The sequence below is a fragment of the Struthio camelus genome, chromosome 23 (genome assembly GCF_040807025.1).
Source record: "Struthio camelus isolate bStrCam1 chromosome 23, bStrCam1.hap1, whole genome shotgun sequence".
NCBI classification, from domain to species: Eukaryota; Metazoa; Chordata; class Aves; order Struthioniformes; family Struthionidae; genus Struthio; species Struthio camelus.
Genome location: NC_090964.1, coordinates 6,890,495 through 6,907,710, shown reverse-complemented (window position 1 = coordinate 6,907,710; position 17,216 = coordinate 6,890,495). Strand labels below are relative to the sequence as shown.

The 17,216-nt window shown below is 48.1% G+C and overlaps 1 protein-coding gene across 3 annotated transcripts in view; it reads left to right on the top strand.

Annotated features, from left to right (window-relative positions):
* ARID1A (AT-rich interaction domain 1A) overlaps positions 1–17,216 on the top strand; it is a 64,079-nt gene that overhangs the window by 28,452 nt on the left and 18,411 nt on the right. For 2 of the 3 annotated variants that reach the window (XM_068917738.1, XM_068917737.1), the window contains exons 5-8: positions 13,818–14,058; positions 14,457–14,546; positions 15,238–15,405; positions 16,032–16,347. In XM_068917738.1, the coding sequence (XP_068773839.1) occupies positions 13,818–14,058; positions 14,457–14,546; positions 15,238–15,405; positions 16,032–16,347 (815 nt within the window). The remainder of the gene's footprint in view (positions 1–13,817; positions 14,059–14,456; positions 14,547–15,237; positions 15,406–16,031; positions 16,348–17,216) is intronic. The other variant, XM_068917739.1, reaches the window with a different exon arrangement.

The following is a 17,216-nucleotide window of genomic DNA, read 5'->3' as shown; positions in this document are numbered from 1 at the left end:
GTTAACGTATCCCTCGGTTTCTGATGAGATACCTGGGAGGTTTTCTGGAGAGAAATCCGGTGCACAAAGGATCTGGTCCAGCTTTTGGAATTGGCTAGCAAAAGGCTTGTTTTCTGTTTTAAACTGATCGTTATAGTCATGTTGACTTCCTGACTCTATCACCAAATAAGTAGCATTTAAGAAATCAGTGAGTCTTTGGCTTACCTAAACCTGATGTACTTTTGGGCCTGCTCTTCCTAGGTAAGCAAAAATTTAAAAAGGCAGATGTCCCCCTGCACAGAATCTCGCCCTTATTCTCGTATGTGTCGCAAATTTCTTTGTCCCCCAGGAACGCAGGACGAGATTAGCCCCCTTGGCTGTGAAGTGAGAAGTGCATCAGGCAGTGAGGCCGTGGAATGGTTTAAAGGGAGGACCGCCGTGGCAGCCACCCTGTTGTTTCAGTGATCAGTCCTCCAGTTTGGAGAGGGGCTGCTTTAAAAAAGCAGAAGCGCTACGTAGAAGGGTGTTACCGGTTTCTTTTAATCTTGCTTATATTGCTCGGTCTATCTGTTGTAGAAAGTTTTGTCCTACTCAGGAGAATTCCCAGATCCCTGTTTTGCCGTATATATGATTTACAGAAGCATAGTTAGTTTGTGGGCTCTTAATTTTTTTGCTGAGTTCTGAGTCCTTTTCCAAGGCTCAGCAGGCACTGTGGGATAGCTCACTGGGTATCTTGGACTCTGGGCAAATCATACCATGCATCGTCTTTAATTAAACACAGATCCCTAGCCCTAGTAGGAATAGGGAATTTCAGCTTTTAGGCCCTTAACTCAGGAGGTGTTAAAGTTATGTACCTAGATCCTTTACGACAGTCTTTGGCTGTTAGACGTTTAACGTTGTGCTTCAGTATTAATGTTGGAATTTTCGGCAGTAAAGGGGGAAATATTTTTTTCAGCAGATCCTATCACCATTTCAGGAGATGCTAATCTCCAAGAGATGTAAGCGTGAGTATGGTAACACTGATAGGAGTTGAGCAACTTGACAGCGCTCTGGCTTTGTTAGGATCTGCCTGAGAAATGCCATGTTGATCTTTCTGGGCGGGGGTCTTCAGCTTATCTCTCCACTAGTGTTTTTTGTGTCCCTAAGTAAACTTTTTCCTGACTGTGTTCCCATATTCAGACTTCTTAATGGCAGAAGAGTCAAATTACTGATTCCTCTAATGCTGTACGTGCTCATCTGTAAGCAGCAAGATGTCTGGTCTTTCATTTCTGCTTGTGTTACTAGGCTTTTCTAGCTTAGATATTTCCTGGTTTGCTGTTCCCTTTCTGAAGATTATGCTTGCAGTACGGGGGGAGAATGCTGCCACTAACTTGAATTCACTGATGCCTTTTAAAGAGTAACGCATCCGTGCGAATGTCCTGGCTGGCACTCTTTTCCTGTAGTCGGCTGGGTGAGGAATTTCTCTGAAGAATTCTCTTTCCCCTCTAGAGAGTCGCTGTCAGGGTTGCAGCTAAACTAAACTTAGATTGCTATTGTGTATGGGAGAAGTGAAGTGTAGTCTTTTGTGCCTGAGTGTAATAGATGAGTAGTAATCCTTAGTATAAATCTCTTTCTCCCAGGAGAATCCCGAGTCTCATCTCTTCAGCAAAGGAGTCTTCCTGGCAAGTCGTATCTAGTTTATTTGGAGTCTCTAGCTTTTGAGACTTGGATTCTGAATCTGCAGGAGTCAAATATTTCCAGCTATTAATAACCTTTTGCCTAGATGTGAAAGGTGCTGGTAGCAAGAAGAGGGAAGCAAATAGGGTGTTAGGACACCCGGTTGGGTTTGGATTGCAAATCAGTTCTGTTGCAAAGATCGCTGGAGTTCTGGGTTTGTCGGGAGGGATTTTGTATCTCATTAGGGAACATCCAGCAGGTCGTTATGTTGGCCCAGTCTTTGTCTTGAAGGAGTCGACTGCAAATTCCCCATGTCCCTGAAGCGTGGATGTGGAGCAGAGCGTAGAGAGTGGTTGCCATCCTAAGCTGTTTATAACTTTCCAAGCACAGAAGTTGATAACTGGTGTTAGGACTTACTGATTGGCCCCAAAAGCCATTTATAAAGCAAAACTGATCGGATACCAGTATTTTCTGGCTGTATGTGCTTTTCACTGGATCTTCTGGGATTTCTTCAGTGAAATTGTTCTATCTTCTGAAGCTGAAACTTTTGAGAGGCACTGTTTTCACCAGTGCTTCGATGGGAAAGGTCATCCATGGGATGAGACTTCTGGTCAAACCATATATTGAGAGATACTGGCCGGGTTTTGGAGGAACTGAAACACGGTAAGGATGCGTTTGAGGTTTTGTTGCAGTAAACACATAATGAGGCAAAATAAGGCAGCTTTTTTTAGGTTAGGATACTGTGTCGGCTGAGGGAGAAACCCCGTCCCTTTCCCAGGCGATGTAGTTTCCTCTTGATGGGGAATGGAAATAATTTTAATCTCAGTATTTTGCACCATTACAAAACTGTTTTATTTTCATTCAGCTGAGCTTCACTTGTTTATTCATCACCGACTTCTGGTCTGAAAAGCATCTTACTTGTCAATGGCAGAAAGGAATACGATTGAAAACAGATTTTGGATCTGCATTTACCTTCTGAACGTACGTGCTGCTCTTGGATCCTTGCAGGATGGATTTGACAAAATTAGGGCTTGGAGGTGGAGAAGAATGAGACTGCTGGTTTTTTGCTTGGGTGGGAGGAGCCCTTCTGTGCACACGTCCTCCCTCCCCAGCGAGCTGAGGGGGTTCCTTTGATTACTTTTTCCTTCCTTAAGTAGTTTTTGAATTTTGGCACCTTTGGAGATTGGCGGGAAAAGCACCAGTTGGATTTGCCAGTCCTACAAGATCGTCACTTCAGCTGGTACTCTGTAGATCCTTGAAGTGGAATAAAGTTGAGCTCCGTCAGCTGCGTCCCCTGACCTGGAAATAATCAATACAGCAGGCTGAAATGCAGCTAAAAACCGTCTCAAAGCTGCTGTGGATGGAGAGACAGAGGTGCAGCCCAGGAAATGAATGTTTTCTTAAAAATTCTTGGAGCTCGTTTTCAGTCATCCTGGTGATTCCTTTTGGGGGAAGGGAAAGCAAACTTTTATAATATCGCTTCAGTCTCTTTCTCTCCAGACGCGGCCTCCTGCTTCTGTTTGGTCTGTATTTGGCCTTTTGAGCTTGTCTTGCTGTTTGCCCTAAGAGAGGGATTGGCGATGCGTGCATCTCAAAGCAGTTTAGTTGTGTGCCGTGGTGCCTGGGCATCACAGCGACGCGCAGATAAACGCGGTAGCACCCAGCGGTATCGCCCCGAGGTGCGCGATGCCTGAAACGCTGGTGTTTGAGAGATGGGTGCATCCCGCTTTGTGCTGCTATAAAAGATCTCTGTCCAAGCGACATTAGGAGTTGAAAAGGGTTTTCCCTGACCAAGGCTCGTACATCTACGTGTGTGTGACTGCAGCCGTTATTTTTATGTGGTTTCTGGGGAAGGCCGCGGTTTTAATTTTGCTAATAGCCTCTGCAGAGCGCTGCACGCCGCCAGCAAAGCCACCCTAATCTCCCGGCCGCTCCAGTGCCGTGTTCGGGGAGGGGGGACCCGCTTCTCGGGGGGCTGCTCCGCTCTTTGTCCATGTGGCAATTCCTCTCCTCCCACCCCTTCCTCCGGGCTTGGCGCTGAGCTAATGTGACCCGGTGCGCGAGGAGGAAATTCCCCACCCCGGGGCATATCGCCGGGCCGGGCCGAGCTGAGGCCTCGGCGCTCGGCGCAGCCAATGAGTGGCCCCCGGGAAGCGGCGCCGCGCGGGGCCGGGGCCGCGGCCGCTCGCTGCCGCCGGCTGCGCTATGCTCGATGCAGGGCTCGTTTCCTGTTTCTATTCCGGGCGCGAGCCGCGCGGCTCCGCTTCCTGCCTCGCTGCGTTACGTCGATTTTCCCCCCCCCCCGCCCGGAGCCTTTCGGTCGCTCCGGAGCGATTTCGGCGGCAGGCTTCACCGAAACCCGGAGCGGGGAGGCGGACGGCGCGGGTGATGGGGGCAGAGGGGTCGAGAGCCGGGCGCTAGGCTTCCCCGCTGGCGCCCGCGCGGAGGCCCGGCGCGAGCGCCTAGGCGGGCCGGTGCTGAATCCGGCAATCGCTGTAGGCCGAGCGGTTGCGATCTTGGATCCCGGACAACAGTCTGGGCTCGGTCACGCGCGTCCCTTGAACTGGTGCCGCCTGAACAAACGTAGCTGTTAGTTACACCGTAACTGGGCGAGCGCCCGCCCGGCGAGGTGACCCTGTGCTTTTAAAGACTCTCTCAAGCAGCTTGTCCCTGCCAGGCGGGGAAAGCAGCTTTTCACTTCCTTCTCGCTGCGGAGTTGGTGACGCTGGAGACCCGTCACAGCGTGCGGGAGCCTCTGTCGCCCCGTTGCAAGCGCCAACGTCGCCCCCGCCGCCCTTTCCATCAAACTTAACCCCGCCGGAGCCCCCGGAGGGAGAACGGTCGGGGGGGAACTTGGGCTGACGTTTGCGCACCTGAGCTCCCAGTTCGCAGGAGTCGTTTTCCCCGCTCATGTCGTTTGGGCGCTCTGGGTTGACCCGTCTCGGAGGCGCGCGCAGAGGCCGGGAGGCAGCGGTTCCCGCGCGAGTGCGGGGCACGGCCCTGGCCCTTCCCGCAGCGGCGAGCGCTGCTCTCGTGGGCTGCTGCCATGTCTGTGTGGGTGCAAGGTTTGCGCTGGGATTGCAAGCGAGTCCTGAGCAGTAATTGGAGGAGGAGTTGTATAATGATTATTTTTCTTTAATTGAGTCTTACCCGGGAAAACAGAAACTTTGCTTACCTCTCCTCGTGCGCGCTTGCTGCTCCGAGCTCCTACGAGAGGAGAATCTCCTTGACTTTTTTTAAGTGCATCCTCAGCTCCTCGGCCCCATCCAGGCCAGCGGTACCCGAGCGCGGGTGCGTTGCGTGGGACAAATTCGTGCAGGAAAGCGGCTTCTCCAGAGAGCCCCAGCTGGCCGCCTCCGAGGGCTCGCGGCCGCCCCTCCTGCCTGCCTGCAGGTACGATGGCTTTTGGGACAGGACTGCCAGCTTTCGGGGGCCGCCTCGACAGCCCGTTCTCGCAAGGGAGCTGCCAGGTTCCTCAGGCTTGCAAATATCTGCTGCCTTTAGAAAGCTTGTTCTCTCCTAAAACCTCTAAACCTCTTTCTTCCTTATGCTTCATTAGAAATTAATTCTGTCACTCTCTTAATTGTTTCAGAGAGGCTGATGATAACACCAAAAGCTGAGTCGTCTTAAAATCCAAAGTACTGGCTTTAACAGGTGCCTTTAAATTTTATTTTATTTTTTTTTTTTTTAACTATTTTAAACTCTCGCCTTTGCTGCGTTTCTTTGCCCACCCAAACTCATGTGGTTGGCATGGTGGCATAATCACATGCTGAGATGACTAAATGCTTTGGAGTCTAAATTGAACACATCAGAGATTGGAAAGTGCCTTGCAGAGGAAGCACTGCTGCGGAATCGGAATATCCTTATGGCTGACAAGAAGAGGGGAGCTTCCTGCCTCTGCCGAGATTTAGCTTTGCGTACGATCTGGGGTTTGTCTTTAGGCTGCAGTAGGAGAACACTTAAAAACAAAAGCCTCTGGGAAAAAAACCGAAAGCTCTTTAAATAAACAGGTTGTGGTCTGTCATCTGAGACCCATACTAGTCTCTCACTTGCAGTTTTCTTCCCAAGGCCTGGTGTTGGACCAGCCTTTCTAATTGATGTGGTCAGCCTGTAGGTCTCGCCCTCACCCACCCCAAACACCCTCCAAAAAATCACCGTCGCTGAGAACATCCTTCAGTGCTGTTGAGATATTGCTGCTTGTTGTGCCTGAGGTCGTGCTTGCTTCTTTCCTGCAATTTTTTTAAGGGATCAGTGTTACTATTGAAACTTGAGGGTTTTATCCTTTTGCTTTTTGTTGCTGCTGCTAGATGACTGGGCCGACTGTAACGCTAGCCAGAGCGACACGTAAGCGTTTCCCACTGTTACTTTGAATACTTTGTGTTGTGTTAATGCTCAGATAAACCTGGGAATACTTTCAGAAGCTGAGCAGGCTCTCGAAGGGTTAAAAGGAAACAACCTTCTGGAGAGTTTTGCTGCTGTATTTCCCAGGGTCCTGCAGAAGAGCTGGGCACCCGGGGCGCCCGGGGTGGGAACGCCGGCCTTCCACGCGGTGGGTTTCCCTTCGGCGACATCTTGTTCTGTGGATGAATCATGTTATTCCTTCCATACTTCGTGCTGCAACTACGGTGTTTTGCATCTCTCCTCTCCGAAGGCAGAGCGAGAATATGAAAATTGTTAGTCTGCTCAGTGTTCAGAGGGGGAGGAAAGGCCCCTTTTTTTCTTTTTTAATTTTATTTGGAGGGGAAGAGAAGGAGGGGTGGCAGGGAGTAGGAGCAGTAGATGTGATTAAAGCTCCTGCCGAGCAGATATGTGGGAGTGGAGTATCGACCTCTGAAAAATCAATGGCTGCTGCAGTAGCAGCGCTGGCTGTTTTGCAAGGGCTCCCATTGCAGGAATGTAGTAAAGCCAGCAGCACTTCCGTGTCTCTTCCTTCCGTTTTATTTTGTACCTGCTTTCTGCCAAATGGCCAGAGTCACCTAAATTTACAGGGGTGGATTAGAATAGCAGCTTATTTTTGCAATCAGAGTAAAATTTCTTGTGTGACACCGAGCCCCTCCTCCTGCCAGCCTCCTTTCCAAATGCTCTTTTTCCTGCAGTGCAGCTAGAGCCAGCAGCTTCTACCAGTTTGTCGAGAGCCAGCCTGGAAGAATGAGCTTTTCAGCTTCTTTTTTGAGCAAGGAAGCTGTACAGATCTCTCTTGCATGTTCTAGTCCCCGTGTTAGGTTTGTAACCGTCAACGCTGATGCCCGAGAGGAGCTTAAGCCCCTCATAAGGGAAGAGAATATGGACTCCATCTAGCAGAGACTAAAGCCTTGACAGTGTTACCTTACTGATGTTTGTTTTAGTGGGCTTGTGATTTTCCTTAGAAGTAGTTAGAGTCTAGTGCTTCCTGTATCTTAAAGATTGCTTGCATGAGTAAGTGGCACGTAATAGGACTTGAACGTTTTTACGCATCCTTAGTTTTATAAGGATCTTAGATTCGCCCCCAGAAGAGCTTGATGCAGAACCCAAGAAGTGCCTAGCTCATGTGTGGTCCTTGCTCAGATCAGAGGCTGAATTTCCAAGGACGTATTTGAGGGGCAAAACCAGTGATTTTGTTCCATCATTACAGTTCTTTGTTCCTTCTGGTCACTAATCTTTGTCCTGGTTTGAAGGGGTATATAAGGGAAGAGGCAAAGCTGTGAACCTGAAGCGTTCATGAAGGCCTGGAAGAGGTGCACTGGGCAGACTCATGCTTCTATAGTAGTGATTTTCCTTCTAAGCATTCCCTGTTTCTTACGCCAGGAGAAAGTCATCTCCCCCGTTAAACTAAAAGCAAACTTTTCCATGCTTAGGAGAGTAAGATATAAGAGCTGTGGCAGCGGTATGGAAAGCTGTACGTGGTCAAGGGGACACCAGCTCGTATTGCTAGGCTTTGATAGTGTTTCATTAGTCTTCAGTCATCGTGGGTAGCTTGGGAATGTGGATGAGCATGCTGCCTGCACGTGTAGAAACCCAAAGTAAATAACAGGTAAACTTGAAGCTCAAAAATCATGTATTTTTGTTTTCTTGGTTTCTTACCCCACTTTTCTCCCCCCCCTCCCCCCAAGTATGACAGGATACAGAGCAGATGGGAACAAAGCATTTGTTAACAGGATCTTTGAGTTCATTTTAAATTCCAGAAATATTCTAGGTTGAGAGAGGTTTTATTGGAGATTCTGCATGCATCCTTCCTCCTCCTCCTCCCCTTTCTCTTGCCCAGCCTGTACGCACACAAAGAACAGTGGTCATCTAGAAGGTGTTTTTGGTGCTGTACAGAGTGATCCGTTCCCCTCTGCACAACACCCAGTCGTAGAAGAGTGGAGCGAACTGAATGGTGGCCCTCCCTGTGGGGCAACTTGTGCATTTCTGAGGTAGGACAGGACTTCTGGAAATGTGCTTCGGCTATGGAATAGTTCTGTTCCTTATCGTGGCATCGGTAGGTCTTTACGTCCCTGCCAAGGATGTTCAGCTAGCCGGCAGCTGCTTAACAAATGCTGAGAGCCTGTGTTTGGTGGGGCTCAGCTCCATGATGGCACGAGCTGATGGTTTTCGTCAGAATTGTGAAATGTGGCAGTGAAATCAAACTGGGGCTGATGCAGGCCTGCGGGAGCGTGGGCCCTTGTCAGGACGCCTCCAGTAAGCTGGAGTCGGTGCCTGTTCAGCTCTGAGACTAAAAAACACAGTTCTGATCGGATTTTTATCTAGTCTCAAGTTCTGTAATTGAGTGGTGCTTTTATTATGGGATGGTAGGCCTGTTAAAGCGAAAGGATAGGAAGTCTCTTCAGTTGGTCAACAAGACAAAGCTTTGGAGAGAGTAGATTATAACTCCTAAAAGGAAATTACCTATTGATTCACTGATCCCCAACTCCAACTTTAGGTTTTATTGGAGAAGCAATCCAAAGGAGATGCACAGTAAGGAGAAAGGTGGTGGGAGGCTGCAGGGGAGTTAGGCCCCGTCCAGACCCTTCAATCAGTTGTGGAAACCTCAAGCCAGCTTTGCAAGGTGGCTGTATGCACCTTCAGGCTGTGAAGCGAGTCTGTAAATCCAGTGTAAGTGGAGCATGTGAGGTCTTCAGGCCACTTTGTGTTGTGAGACACAGTGCTTTGTGAAGCAGAAGATGCAAGATTCGGTTGTGTCTGGGCTAGGGAAGGAGGGAACCAGTCTATGCAGCTCCCCAGAATAGCAAGGAGATCCTGGCTTGCCAGTCAGCTGCGTAATTTTTGTGAAAGAGTGGATTGAGGTATTTTTGGGTGTGGGAATGAAGGGGAAGGAAAGGACAAGCTTGTGGTTTTCAGGCGTTGATAGTTCTTGAACGAGTGGAAAAGCAACTGCAGAGAAAATGAAATTGTAATAGAAAGTAGGTATCGCAATTAGTCAGAAGCAATGAAGAGGCTTTTTCCCTTTCAGAAAGAATCGGGGAAGAAATTTAGCCGTTGTGCTCTGGGTTTGCTTGTAAGCGCCTTTGTGGAAACAACTGGCTCTACAGAATTTCTAAGCTCCGGCACGCACTAGTCTGCAGCTCATAGTTTCCTTGAGTGCTGCCTAGTGATCTGATAGTGCCGCTGATCGTTACGGCCTGACTACGCTCCTTCCCTCTTGCCCCACGCTTTCCACGTGCGCTTACACCGGAGCTGGGCAGGGAAGTAGTTCGGGAGCTGCAGTCCCCGCGGAGGGGAGCGACGCGCTTGCTGACCCCTCTCCCTGCGCTCCCCGCTCAGCGGGCACGGGCCAGAGGGCCGCCCGGGACCTGCTCTCCTCCGGGGTTGTCTTACCTTGATCTCAAGTATTTCTCCTTGTTTCATCTCTGTGTTTGCTTAACAAATGAGCTTTGTATCAGATAGTGAAATGGTGCTTCCCCTTTTCATATAAAAGCACCCTTGCTGTTTGCAGCACAGACTACCCAGCTCCCTTGTATAGGTCGTGCCAGGACTTGCAGCCCTTTCCCCGAGATAGCCAAACTCCCCGGCCCCCTCGGTTGGGTACCGGATTGTGCGATTTCAGGCATGGTTTTGTTGTGGCGTGAAAAGGAGGTGTTAGCTGCTGAGCCCTTGTTTGTCAGCAGCGCTGACAAACCCATGCTGGCATCGGCGCGGGTTGGGCAACCAATCGCAGCTGGAACGGTTATCGTTTCAGGGTCCCTGTGGGCTTCCGCTATCAGGTCACATCCCAAAATAACACTGGGCAGTATTTCAAGTGAAGAAACTCAGGCTTTGGGGCTGCAGCCAGCCTGGAGTGTGAGATTCTGTGTGAAATAGTTGGAATCCCTCCAGCGTTTTTGATCTGCATGGCAGATGAGCAATAAAATGCATAAAAAACACATTGGAAACACGTGAGGAAATTCTCCAGACCCTGACGTTTCCTTCAAGTTGGCAGAGTTACTGCTGTTGAGGCTCACCTCCTGTCTCAGCTCGATTGGCTGCGCTCGAGGAGGAGGGAAGGGGAGAGCCCTCCTCGTGCTGCTGCCTCTTTCCAGGTCTCTCTCTGATGCTCTGCAGGGGCAAAGCAAACCTCGCTGGCCTTCTCCTCTTCGGGCTTGATCCGTAAACCACCGAAGGCAGTAAGGCTCCGCTATCCCAATGAGTGATTTTTTTTTTTTTCTCCAGGACTTCTCTGCTATAGTTGTCCTTAAAGCAGTCTATAACGAGATTTTTTTCCCCCTAGTATGTGGAGCAACTCGGTAAATGGGATATTCAGGGTTTGAGAGTGTCCTTTAGGACTAGTTAAAAAAAACCACTCTGTGCCTTGGTGGTTGGCATCCCGAGAAAATACGTTGATAGGAGGGAAACGGCTCCTTGCTGATTAGCTGCTTGCGCTTTGGCGTTTCGGTCCCTGCTTCTCTCCTTTCCCTCGTAGAAATCGCGCTTTCTGAGAACTTTACAGTACTGCACGATTCGAAGCTGAGTAACAAACTTAGAAAAATTCGGCTGTGCTGGTGGAGCCTTTCTTTACTGGGGAGTGACGGTGCTGTTGGGGCTCATAAAACTTGACAAAACTTTAGAGATGGAAGTCGCCTCACGAGTTAGTGATTTGTTTGGTATCGTCCCGTTTCAGTTCCTACGCGTTGCCCTGACATCCGTGGAGGGTTTACGTGTAATTCATTTTTAACGCCTTTACACTGACTGAGAGTCTGATCCAAAGCCTTAAAGCTAGGATGCCTACTCTTCCTATATGTGAGGTCCACAATGGTATGCTAGCAATGCAGAGGGGCCCTAGCTTGCATGTCTAAAGCAACCCTGTATTAACCCACCTAATTAAAACTGAATGTTTTTAAATGACTTGCAGTACTTAGGTTAAACTTTGATGCATAGGCCAGGTCGAAGACGCCAGCTTTAAAGATGTTTATCTAGTTACTTGGGAGTTAATGTTCCAGCAGTTTTTAACGCTGCTTCATTTCCCACGTTGCAGATATGTTCATTGCCTGGCATTACCAAGCCATAGTCCCTTGTTCTGCCCGGTTCGTGTATGAATATTGCTTGTATCATATGGAAGACAGTGACCTCCCCAGATCCAGGAGGCAAGCACCCTCTTTTACCTCTTGGAGGCCAGAAGCACCTCCCTTGTGCTCCTGATAATGGAGGGGAGCTTTGACATTTCACCTTGCACACTAGCTCTTTACCCATCCTTTCATGCCGATATTCTGTCTCACATGTACGTTTATAACGTGTTTTTCCACTGAGCCTAAAATCGCTCATCTAAGTAGCTCTCTGCTCTGCCCCTCTGGCGTAAAGGTTTAACAGCTCTGAAGTGCTGTACTTTGTTCTCGGACGCAGGTCTGACAAAGCTGGTGATGGTGGAGGATTTTGCAGCTGCAAAGGGGTTTTTGGCCTCCAGCTTCATTTCTGTCATAACGAAAATGGAGTGTTTGGACGCATTTGGTGATTCAGCCTAAAAGTAGCTTCAAGTATTTCAGGAAAATGCCAGGCCATTAGAAATAGTTTCAGGTTGGACTGAATTGGCTTCTGGACATTACGAATCCCTCTCACTAGCGGGGGACTGTGATGCATAGCTTACACCAATGGCTGAAGTTAGGTGTGATTAATCTCCCTCTTAAATAGGAGTTGCAGAGGGGAGAGGAGCTTTTTGCTCTTCGCTGTTTGTGTTGGTTGATGTTTTTTAATGCAAAGTATTGGAAATACTGTCCCTTTACTCCCACTTCAGATGGCTTTGCAGTAGGAATGAGGGTTTTGTCAAAGTTGTCTATAGAAAAAGAAGTAGCTGCATGAACCAGCGGCGCTTTTGATGCTACAGTAGGAAGGTGACGCAGATAGTAGGTTCTCATAGACATTGTTTTTAGACTTTGTCTGCAATTTTGTAGCTTTCGTTGAAATAAAGCTTTTTTCCTCAGGAAGATAATACTGCAGCAGTAAGCAGATACACCTCTGAGACTGTCTTGCAGGAAATGATCTCCCAAACAGAAGCAGTAATGGAAAGGGAGGAAGGACATACTATGCACTGAGTCATCCCACCAAGGGTCTGGTGTTTGCAGCTCAAACGTAGTGTTTGCCAGCATTTGTTAGAAGCACTTTGACCAACTTCTACTGTTAGAGCAGACAAGATGGCACTGTTGCAACAGACGTCTGCATGCCATCCAGCTGATACCCAACTCTCCCATTTGCTTGTCCTTCTGAATGTCATCGTCTATCCAATGAGTATAATGAGGTGGCTGGATATCTGCTGGGGCTTTTTGATTCCGATGTTACTTCAGTTTTCCGCTTCCTAAGATGTGGTGAAGTAGTGTTCTCCAGCTGAGATGTTGGGACATGCTGTCAGAGCCTTTTCACACATCACCTGGCAGACAGGTCTTACAGAGTGATAGGGCTCTTGCTTGCTTCTGAAGGCCGATAACTTTGCAGTATCTTGTGTCTGAGGTCCTTCTGCGCTGCACGGAGCTGGGGAAGTGTTATCTGAACTGCTGCTAAACAAGGACTCATCCAGTCAGTGTAAATGAGACCAGAGCGCCCGAGTTATTTATCAGTTGGCTTAGCCTTTCTGCGTGGTGTTTGAAATGAGGTTGGCTCTGTTCATGCTGGTCAGCTGAATTCTGTTCAGATCTGAAGTGACTTCAGGGCTCAGGCCAGAGCGCTTCTCATCCAGGGTTGATTGCTCTGGCAGGCTTGAAAAAGGGTAGGTGAAGTCTGGGTGAGCTTGGGCCTGCCACTTCTTCAACTGCTGCGATTCTCTAAATCTCTGGCAGAGATTTTATCTAATCACTGGAATAGTTCTGACTTCCTGGTGTTCTGTTCAAATGTGCCGCTGCTGCCTATTCATCTGCCTTGGTCTTGGACTGTAACTCATTCATTTACTCCAGGCCAAGTCTGAATAGATGATGCACCGTATTACCAAGCAGCCAGTGCAATTGCACATGTTGAATTTGCGCGACATCTGCTTGGAAGTGTCCCCATTTCACTGGCTCGCTGGCTGATTTTTGGTGCTGTAGTTTTGCAGCCCCAGTTGTGGCAATTGGAGATTTCAGCTCTCTTAAACAGGCTTTTCATGCTGCTCTTTTTCAGGGTGGATACATGCACTCGGAAAGGTATTTTATAGGCTTACCTTAAAGAAAAGCTGAAGTTTAAAGCTGACATTGTAATTGCTAGTTTCGGCTATCTCTGAAGAAGAGGAAGTGGGAACCCTGAAAAATGCTTTACGGTTTTCTTTTAAATCTCTGTATTTAGTTTGTTTTTATCCATCTCAAGTGAGTAGTTTCCCAGCTCATCTGAGGTTTATGAATTAATTACGGGGAGGCAGGAGTTCTCTGCCTTTCAGAGGCCGAGCCGCGTTTCTCTTCCAAGTCGTGATCGCGTGGACCGTCTCCCCTGCTTGCAGTTTTACGTGTATCGTTGATGCATTCTGTAATTTCTAGCTTCTACACTGAGTTAAAAGAAGGAAATAAGAGAATTGGCCAGTTGCCTGGACCATCAGCAAGCACCCGGTAAACTAGCTAGGAAACTCGTGGGTTCAGGAACAGGCAGCGGGATAAGACACATCTGGCAGTTACCTCAATCGGTGCGGCAGCTTCGTAACTGACAGTAACATGAACCGGGTTCATTGATTTCTATTTGTAGTGAGCCTAAGGGAGAAATGCACTCTTTCATGGTGGTAGATGAGAGAGCGGTCCCACGTCTCTCTGGTTTTGCCTGATCTGTTTCTCTGTGTATTGCAGGACCTGTCTGGTTCAATAGATGATCTGCCCATGGGTACAGAAGGAGCCCTAAGTCCTGGAGTAAGCACGTCAGGGATTTCCAGCAGTCAAGGAGAGCAGAGTAACCCAGCTCAGTCTCCTTTCTCTCCACATACCTCTCCTCACCTGCCAGGCATCAGAGGACCCTCCCCATCCCCTGTTGGATCTCCTGCTAGTGTTGCTCAGTCCCGCTCTGGTCCGCTTTCACCTGCTGCAGTACCAGGTAATGCTGTTTGGCACGTGTCAGTCCTTTGATGCGACTGCCTCATGTAGCTGAAGAGTGAATTAAAATGGCCCGTGAGGAGGAACTGGCCAGTGTCAGTATTACATGCTCGTTGAGATCTTGGGATTTGATTTTGTTTCTTTTAAAATATGGCCATAACTTGCAAAGGATGCAGTAGGAAGGGTTGCGCTGGCTTGCAAACCAACAGCGTCATTTTTCCAAGGTTTTATAAGGAAAAATTAACGTGACTGATCTTCCCCTTGCTGCTGTTTTTCCTTGCTGTGGCAAACGCGCCCTTCTCTTGAAAATGTTCGTAGTTCTAGTATTTAATACTCTTGCATCCTGAATTTTGTGGCATGCAGTTTTTTTGACTAACCTTCCTCCTTTCTGCTGCATAGGCAATCAGATGCCACCCCGACCGCCTAGTGGCCAGTCGGACAGTATCATGCATCCTTCCATGAACCAGTCAAGCATAGCGCAAGATCGAGGTGTGTGACAGGAGTTAAAAGATTTAACTAAAAGAGCTGTTTGTAAAGCTAGACACGTAATCAAAAATTACCTGGCTTGATGACATGGATTCTGTGGTGAGATAGTGCTAAAAAAGCTGCCCCAGCTTTATAAGCTGCAAGTGCTTCAGGCACACTGCAGTAAATTCAGCTGCTGGCCATCCTTTAGTCTCTTTAACGTTTCATCCAAGCTAGTGGTTTGACTTGTAAGGCGCTCTCTCTGGCTTTTGAAACACAATTCCTCTGAACGTTGCTTGTCCGAGATCCGTGACCTTATACTTCAAAATGGGGACTGCTTGCAACAGTACGTGTGCCTTTGCCCCAGAAGAGAATAAGGTTGGGGGAGGGGTGGAGAACGTGTATAATTTCAGCTGTTACGGCTGAAAGTATATAGTTGTCACCTTTTAAAAAAGGAAGAAACGCGGATTTGCCGGGTTGTGCTGTCTAGTCCTGTGATACTAGCTTTTCCCTGGCAAAAAACAGGAAATTGAGTATATTGTCCTGCTGGATAAAATGGGCTCCTTACTAGCAACTGCTGTAAAATCTGTCTAGGCTGTTGCTGGAAAGATTTTGTTGGTGGGTCGTGGGGAACGCTGCTGCCTAAGAACGTGTGTCCAGTGGTACCTCTGAATAGTTGCACTAACAATTGTCTGCTCCGCTCTCTGGTGGCCAGGTTACCTGCAGAGGAACCCTCAGATGCCCCAGTACAGCTCGCCTCAGCCCGGCTCAGCCTTATCTCCCCGGCAGTCTTCTGGAGGACAGATGCACGCTGGAATGGGGGCATACCAGCAGAACTCCATGGGGAGCTACGGACCCCAGAGCGGGCAATACGGACCTCAAGGTGAGATGCAGAGAGCTCCTCGAGGTGGCAGCTGAGCTCAGAAATCTGCAAGACTTATGTGTCTACTGTAATATCTGTTGTCTGTGAAAAACAGCGTTTGTTTGTCTCCTCTTAACGTGTGGGTAATGCAAAACAATGCGCTCATCAGCTGGAAGGAACAGTGCTTTGTGTATCGTATTTGAGATTGATGAAATACGTTGCTTTCAGGGCTAGTTGCACTTTTAAATGCAGGATCCTTCCTCCTGGTTTAAAAAGCTGTTGGTAGTGCCTCCAGTGCAGTAGAGAAGATCCATTCCTCTTTGGAGAGGAAGAAATTTGGTAGTGTTGCATGTTTTGGAAAGGGTTAAGTGAGTTTTCTACATCCTGTCCTGGATCGTTTAGCTCACTCTGCTCTGTTGAGGTTTGGGAGAGTCTCAGGCAGCTTTTGAATCGATGTTGTTACTTGGCTGTGTCAAAACACATTTTATGTGGCTTATATCCAAGTACTTTGACTTTTTGTTGAGGTGTTAACACTCCCCCTCATCTCTGTTAGTGATCTTTAAATATTTGCTGATTGAAGATTTTTGTAGTGATTCATAAACTAACTAGTTGAATGATGTTGTCTTCCCCTCTTTTTATCTCCTTAGGAGGTTATCCCAGGCAGCCAAACTACAATGCTATGTCCAATGCCAACTACCCCAGTCCAGGAATGGGAGGAAGCATGAACCCAATGGGAGCAGGGAGCCAGATGCATGGGCAGACTGGTGTGCCACCATACAGTGGGCTTCCCCCAGGGAGGATGAGCCATGCGACCATGGGAAACAGACCTTATGGACCTAACATGGCGAATATGCCTCCTCAGGTGGGCACAGGGATGTGCCCCCCACCAGGTGGCATGAACCGCAAAGCACAAGAAGTAGCTGCTGCCGCCATGCATGTTGCTGCCAACTCCATCCAGACCAGGTAAGGAATGAGTCCTTTGGACTCTGTCCCTTTCCCCTGTCTTATCTGTGGGTTTTAAAGCTGTGGATGAAATAACCCAAAGTTGGGGGAATACTCGATCTCAAGTGTTACGAAAGAAAAAGAATAAAGCTTGCGTGAGCATTGTTTTTGAATACGCCGTTAATGCCATGTTTAGGGGATTTTCAATATGTATAAGAGAAATCTGTTTAACTTGGATATCCCTTCAGTTGTTTTGGCTTTCTGGTCTACTTTGTTGGATCAGTGACTTACAAGATGCTGTGTGTATGTGGTAGAGCCCATAAATCTAGTAGACAGCCATCCAGCTGCATTTGTCTCAACCAAGGCATTACTCGTCCAATGTAATGAACTTTTTCCTTTTAGGGACTTAATGAGCAGCTATGAAATGGGAGCTGGAATTCAGCACTGAATTTTGCAACAATATTCTGTGGGCTTTTTTTTTTTTTTTTTTAGTTGCATGTTTCAGAGTAGGTATATGTTGCCTACCAGAATGCCATGAGAGCCATGAACTTGCTTATAAATCGAGTTCCCCCAGTAAAGCTGTTAAATTTGGATATATTTGTGGTCTGACTGGGTGTTGCGCTTTTTATCCTCGCTTGTCTTAAGAGGCTTTTGTGTGTTTGTGTGTGTGTGCACGCGCACATGCAATTCACTCCCTGATGTTACCTCTGATTGCTAAGAGGTCAAGTTGCCAAACGCTAAGAAAGGCATGAAAACCTGCCCCTTTGAGCAGCAAGCTTCCGTGACAGTTGTGTACAAGGTTTCCTGATTCGTACATGTAAAGCTATTAGCTTATATGGGTAACAAGGAGAAAAGAGAGAGAGAAGAATTGGTAAATTTTGCTGGGACGC